This window comes from Arachis duranensis, chromosome 4 (genome assembly GCF_000817695.3).
Source record: "Arachis duranensis cultivar V14167 chromosome 4, aradu.V14167.gnm2.J7QH, whole genome shotgun sequence".
NCBI classification, from domain to species: Eukaryota; Viridiplantae; Streptophyta; class Magnoliopsida; order Fabales; family Fabaceae; genus Arachis; species Arachis duranensis.
Window position 1 is genome coordinate 25,612,253 of NC_029775.3, and position 7,387 is coordinate 25,619,639.

Sequence of the window (7,387 nt, forward strand, 5' to 3'; positions counted from 1 at the left end):
CAGTTCCAATGCAAAAATAAAACATTGTTTTTCTTTTGTCATCAGCATTCAAGATTCATCCACCGAGCAAGGAGACAGAGAGAAACAGAGATGGAAGAGCAGAGAGAGAAGCAGGTGATGAGTTCGGAAGCGATGGAGAAAATATCGGAGAGGCTATCGTGTTTGGAGAACCTGTACTTCCCACGCGCCCTCCAATCCTCCGCCACTCTCCCTTCCCAGCGCAAGCAAATCTTCCGCGACCTTCTCTCCAGAGACGTTCCTCTCTTCTTAGGTATCTAATTCTAAACCCTTACTCTTCTCCATCAACGAAGTTCAGCATCAAAGGTGTTGTAATGTCTTGTTATTTATTTATTTTGATTGGACACTTTCTTGCAACTTTAGGTATATATCGAGAGTGAATATAGAAATGAATTCAAAGTTGATTGTGCTTGCTTTTGAGAAAACAATGGAGTTAGGGTTTTCTTGTTAACTTATTACTGTATCCTTAGTAAGGTTATAATCTGTTTTTGTACTAGAACGATATGGTTCTGAGCTTATTAGCGATGAGCTGGGACAGTTTGATTCCATGAAAGACGACTATGAGGTTAATTGGCATCTAAAGAGGCTTAGGAGCATAATGAGCCCAACTTCGGAGGAGTTGAGGATGCGGTCAGTGACTGTGAAGAACCGAAGGCGGGCTTACTTGGATAAATTGGTGTATGATGGGCATTACTTCTCCGAAGACGCCATGAGGGAAAGGGAGCCTTACCTGCACCATGAATATGTTGGGAAGTTTCAGGACCAGAGCAGCAGGGGCATGGCTAGGCCCGGGGAGCGCTGGTCTGAGACTTTAATGAGACGATGTGAGGAAGCTGAGCTGGTTGCCAAGATTAGAGGGGAGCAGCAGAGGATGGGTGTGCCCGAAAGGGATTGGGTCGGTAATGAGGGGTTTCAAGAAGAGGAAGAGGAAGAGGAAGAGGAAGAGGAAGAGGAAGAAGAAGAAGAGGAGGAGGAGGAGGAGAAGGAGCGGAATGAAGAAAGGAAAAAGGATGGAAGCAACACACAGTCTGCTGTGGTACTTTTCTTTAAACTTTCTTAACCTGTTTCAATGCAAGTTTGTTTTGTTTAATTCTATTTTTGGTGTTGTGTCTATCAGGATAATCTTGCAACACCTTGCTTATGATATTGTTAGGTTTTAATTTGTAAGCTTATTATATAGTCTTTATGCTCAGCTTGGTTAAGGAGTTATGTGTTGTATTTGATCTAGAAGCATGAGCATTCTGGTACTTTGGTGACAATGTTTCTTAATGTGTACTTTACTTGTATTTGGATATTCTGCTAAATAACTGTATTTGAATTGGGACACTCATCGTTATTCATGGTCAAGGGTTCAGGACAGTCTTTGTTTGGCTGTTCTCTCTAAATAAGAGAGGGATATGATATGTATTAATGTATGCCTGTGGCAAGCAGCAATCACATATGCATCATATATTTGCATGCCGAGATTTAATTGACCAAGAACAAGAAATTGTGTGGGGCAAAGAAATGGCAAATTAAATGTTATTATGTTAGGATACCATCTAGTTCAACCATGTTCTCCAGCTTCTTCAAGTTGGTTTTCGACCATGTATGTTGATGAATTAGATTCAACAGATGAGTTTGAAGTGATTAGTTACATAATCTTATCCAATTCTTATACGCAATCTCAACTATTTATAATTGAGTCTATGAACTTTCTACTAAATTTGACTGACTTTGTCTTGCATAATCTACTCTTGTAGCTTACACATGCAAAATCACTGTACGCATGTTAATATCTAAAACTTTGGTTGTAGAAAACTATGTCTATGTTTTTGGACTTAAAATAATTTCATTTGTTTTTGCTCTGGCAGAGACACTTAAATCAACCCGATATAAGTGATGATGGTGGTGCTTCCGATCCAGCCAGAGAGAGTCAGGAATCATCTCTATCTGCAGAAGAGCTGGAAGACCGCATGAACCAATTTACGTACATTATGCAGCAGAAGTTCTTATTAGGGGAAGATCATGAACATCTAGATTACACTAAGATAGATAATGATGAGACCCTTGATGATCACTGGATGAGGGAAGCCAATATTGATGCAGAGGAGAGATACTTTGCTGATGATTAAACACTAAGCATCTTAACTTTGTATCAGGGAATCAGATGCGTAGATATTGCATAATCTTTGGTAGAGATTTTGTTTTCTGGTAAGAACATCTCACCTTGGTGTCTATGTGTATATAAGTATATTTAACTAGATGTGTGTTTTCAATATTATAGCTGAGACAGTTCTACACATATCAAAGTTCCTTTGCTATTTTAATGCAAGGATTTTGTAGTTTACTCGTGGAATATGAATCATCTGCAACATGTTTTGTTCATTGTGTTGAATCATCGTGGAGTTTTTAAATTATATTTGTTATTTGTCAATCATTAATCACAGTATAAGATATGGAGTTAACAGTGACATCTGTCACTTCATATCAACAATGAATTCTTCGAAAAACATTTTGAATATTGAACTACATCCGTAACAAACTATTGTGTCTATTCCAAAACATTATGTATAAGATATTATATATTTAACAAATTAATGTGATTTGTAGTTGTGAAAAATGATATTTTAATTTGGTTCAATTACTCTGTTAGTCTTTATAGTTCTACTAAATTTTTTATTAGATTTCTATATGTATATTTTTTTTCAATTGGGTTTTTACACTGCTTTTAATTTTGTAACTAAGTCATTTTTATATCAAAAACGTTAAAATTAACAGAATTTTTCTTTTTTTCAAAATGCATGCGGTCAAAAATTTAGTGAGGTTTTTAATTGTGAATATCTTCAATTTGTAAAACACTAGGAAGGATTTAATTATAAAATTAAAAGCAATATAGGGATCCAATTGAAAGAGAAAAAAGTATAGAAATTTAGTTGAAATTATGGTGAAATTATAAAGATCAACTGAGTAATTAAACCTTTTAATTTTAATATAATCTCTCGCATAAGATATGGAGAATAAGGCTAGTTTATACTATAAAAATGAGACTATACTGTAGTAAGTTTAAATAATGAATATATAATTTGAAAAAAAAAGGTTTTTGGCATTACATACTCATAAATCTTAATTTCTTTCCAATTCATTGTGTTTATCTTAGGTTAATAATTGTAGAGAATTATATACTTACATTTTTTTCACCTTCTTGGGTAACATTTTCTGTATTTGAATTCTTGAACAAGGTAAAAAAAAAAAAGTCGATTTACTCTCTACACTTGGCCATTACATTTCTCCTAAAGATCATATTAAGGCAATCTGTGAGAGCTTTTCCGGATGAGTTTTGCAAAACTAGAAATTTACACAGTTGGAGAAGTTGAAGCTCTTCTCATACCACATGAGGATATGCTTGAAAAGTTTAAAAACACTTACGCTTGGTGTAGCTCAATACATTATGTCCAGTAGAATTCGATGCAATCTTCTTTTTCAAATCGTGGATTCAATGGTAGAAGAGGTCGTGGAGCAAGATTTGGCCGTGCAGGTCGAAGTTCATGGCAACCGAATTCAAGATAACAGTGGCACTTGTGTAATCATCTTGGTCATAGATCAAAACTTTCAGGGATCTTCTAGTTCTTCCTATATTGCTTTTTCTCAAACATACAATTCTGCCTCAGCCCAAAATCCACCCACCACCATCTTCATTTTTTCATCAATCCAAGGCGATTGTAATCAATTAATAGTCGTCACACTATTATCATCTACAATTTATATTATGTGAAAAATAACAAATACTCTTCATATTCAAATTGTTATAGTTATATTCATAGAATTATGATCATTATTATAAAGTGTAAATATTAGAAAAATTGTAGCTGGCTAAATAAATATAACCAATGAAACATAGTCACCAAAAAATATATATATAAACAATGAAATATGAATATATTTAAGATAGTGAACTTGAACCTAGCACCATGATAACTAGATAATATTGGTTCAAATGACACACAATTTCTTAGATTTTTCGGAAGTCTGGTTTTATAAGAAATTTAAAGAAATAAAGTCCAAACAATAAGAAATTATTTATTATATTGGTTTATTTTAAGAAACTATACTTATATATGAGATATGTGTTTAAAAAATAAAAATATATAACGTAATTTAATAGTTTTATATGTATTATTTTTTACTATGTAATGGATTTATGTCTTAATTGTTTAATTCACTAATATTTTTTACTTAACTAATTTAATATCATACTCTCAAGTCTTTGTACCTTTTAAATTAGTTTTTATATAATAATCTCTATATTTATTTTTATATTAATATATTTAATATTTATATTATTATATTAATAATGACTTATGTAGTTATATTTAGTAATTACGTTAGGTACTTTAGATATTATTTTCTTATAAAAAATACTCATTTTTTTTTAAATTTACGTTGTTAAAAGAAAAAATTTTATAAAGATATCTTTCATCTTGTATTCTATAAGGGTACTGTGTCTTTCAAATAATTAATAATTTATAATTTATTTTCAAATTTTTTAAAATTTTTGAAAGAATTAATTTTAATTAATAAGATATGTGATAATTTTTAACTAAACACGCTATAAATTATTGGCATTTTATAATTTTATAATGTACTATTGATATTGTTATATTTCTTTTATGTAATTATCATTTTAAAAATAAAATTGTGAAAAAAATTATAATTATAATTTTATATATATTTTTTGATAAATCTTTTAAAAAACTAACTCTAATAACTATATGTTAATTATTTTTATGGAATGAAAAAAATTATCTAAAATTTGACTTCTCCATATTAAAATTTTTGGATCCATCCCTGATTGGTGATGAATATATGAGTAGTACAATGAAAATTGAACAGGGTATGATAAGGGTTGTTAACATTGTTGTTAGAGAATTATTAGAATCGATTTAGATAAATTAGTATCGTTTATATTTATATAGCATATCTGTATATTAATTATAGGATTCTATACCTTTATTACTTTGATTCATTTAGCACCTATGAATACCCCTTGTATATTGTACTTTTGATAAGAGTGAATATACACAAAACACTTTCTTTAGTTTGGTCTCTTGTTTCTAACATGGTATCAAGAGTTTAGATTATTTTTTTCAGAAACAATTGGTTTCTACCTCCGTTATCTTGTTTCACCGGCAGTACTTTATCCTCCGTTTTCGACTTCTTCCCGACGCCTTAGTTCGTCACCGCCGCCAGCTTCGTCTTCTACTCGTTGCAAGCTTTCGAACACCGCCGACCTCGCCGCCTACCGCCGCCGGACGCGCCCTCACGCGGCGCCAGAAGTCCGATCACCGCTTCAGGTTTCTCTCCCCGGACGCCATCCAGAACCGTTGAATCCACGTCCAGGATCAACGGTCCCAGACAGCGCCACGTGTCGTCGCCAGCACCCACACAGATCCGCCCCGCTCGCGTCTGACCTGACCCGGACCGACCCACATTCTCCGACCCGTTGCCAGCTCCGTGCTCGCGTCAGCCCTGATGCGTCTCCTTCCTCCTGTCGCGTGTTGCCACGTGTCTTGCTCTGCTGACGAAGCAGCTGACGTGCCATCTGACGTGGCCGCTGACGTGTCTGACAGTGGGACCCTCCCTAAGGTTTTTTGGTGAGCTCTTTTCGATTTTGCCATCTGTTTCCTCATTTTCTGCTCCAAAATTACAGTTTCTCTCCTCTTCTTGATCCCTGTGACTACTATTATTGAAAAGTCAGATGTTTTTGCTGCCACAGACAGAAAGGGTAAATTCTGTTGAAACTGTAACCGTTCTGGGCACCTCTTCTCCGACTATCCTTCTGTTGAATGTCGCACATGCCACCAGAAACTTCATATTAGCTACCATTGTTCACAGCTATTCTGCCATTTCTGCAAGCTCTTGGGACATTTAATTACTGCCTACCTTACTCACCCACCACGTCCTGATCCACTCAACCCGTCTCCTGTCTCTCTATCTGATATTGCATCTCTTCTTCAGCATCTTCTCTATGTTTCTGATAATACCCCTGCTCCTTTTTCGACCCCTCCAGGTAATTCTAAATGGTACTTTGACTCGGGTTGCTTTAATTACATGTCTCTATTGTGTAATATTTTCTCGTCCCTGTCTACCACTACAAATGGACCTTCTGTCAATACTGCAAATGGCTTCCTCTTGCACGTAACACACAAGGGTTCTATATCACAGTCAACTCTTCATCTCCCTGATACTTATTATATTCCCAAATTAAACTTTAATCTTATTTCTGTTGGTCAACTTGTTGATATGGGTTTTGAAGTCACTTTTTCTGTTTCTGGTTGTCGTGTACAGGATCCTCGGACGGGACAAATCAACGGGACTGGACGTAAGGTCGGAAGGTTGTCTGAACTCGAGAATCTTCATATTCCTCTTGTACCAAATCCCTGTGCTTCTTCTTCTCCCTCTACCCTTCACTTATGGCATCAATGTCTTCCCCGCACCTCCTTAGAAAAACTGCGTCCTCTAGTGTCTCAGGGTGTTTAAGGTCAAGTTCCAAATGAATCTTTTGATTGCATTTCTTGTCAAATTGCCAAACAACCTGCTCTATCTTTTCACAATAATTCATCTCTTGCTTGCTCTCCTTTTGATCTCAATCACTTTGATGTTTGGGGCCCCGCTCCCACTGCCTCTATGGGCGGAGCTCGATACTTTGTCATTTTCATTGATGTTTATTCTCGTTTTACTTGGGTTTACTTGATGACTAATCGCCATGAGTTACCTCAGATCTATATCAACTTTGCTACTATGATTAAAACTCAGTTTTCCAAGGTCATTAAGGTTTTTCGACGTGATAATATTATGGAATACTGTGATTCCAAACTCGTAACCTTTCTTGCAGAACATGGTACTTTGTCTGAGTTTTCTTGTCCTGGTACATCTCAACAAAATGGTAGACCTCAATGCAAACACCATCACATTCTTGACTCTGTCCGTGCAATGCTCCTTTCTTCTTCGTGTCCTGAGCGTACTTGGTGTGAAGCTGTTCTTACTGTTGTTCATGTTATCAATAGACTCCCTTCTTCTGTTCTTGGTAATGTTACTCCCTTTGAGCGTCTTTATCATACCTCCCCAGATTATAGTTCTCTTTGAATTTTTGGTTGTGTATGTTTTGTTCTTCTTCATCCTCATGAACATAGTAAACTTGAACCTCGGGCTCGTATGTGTTGTTTCCTTGGTTATGGCACTGAACACAAGGGTTATCGTTGTTGGGATCCTCTCTCTAAACGTATTCGTATATCTCGTCATGTTGTTTTCTGGGAGCATCACATGTTTTCTCGATTCTCATCCTTTGAGTCAATTCCTAATGTTGATCTTTTTTCTAGAGATGATTCTA

At 35.4% G+C, this 7,387-nt stretch overlaps 1 protein-coding gene across 1 annotated transcript; it reads left to right on the forward strand.

The window, feature by feature from the left end:
• Nucleotides 1-6: 6 nt before the first annotated feature.
• LOC107483826 (uncharacterized) lies at nucleotides 7-2,389 on the forward strand. The gene is made up of 3 exons (XM_016104444.3): nucleotides 7-271; nucleotides 516-1,054; nucleotides 1,872-2,389. The coding sequence occupies exons 1-3, from the start codon at nucleotides 91-93 to the stop codon at nucleotides 2,130-2,132; spliced, it is 981 nt and encodes a 326-aa protein (XP_015959930.2). The 5' UTR covers nucleotides 7-90; the 3' UTR covers nucleotides 2,133-2,389.
• Nucleotides 2,390-7,387: the final 4,998 nt, after the last annotated feature.

What these genes read in the sequence shown, in the direction of transcription:
- LOC107483826 (XM_016104444.3), top strand. Translation starts at nt 91, where the DNA reads ATGGAAGAGCAGAGAGAGAAGCAGGTGATGAGTTCGGAAGCGATGGAG. An exon ending in AGACGTTCCTCTCTTCTTAG is followed by an intron (nt 272 to 515) that starts GTATCTAATTCT and finishes TTTTTGTACTAG; the next exon opens with AACGATATGGTTCTGAGCTT. An exon ending in GCAACACACAGTCTGCTGTG is followed by an intron (nt 1,055 to 1,871) that starts GTACTTTTCTTT and finishes TTGCTCTGGCAG; the next exon opens with AGACACTTAAATCAACCCGA.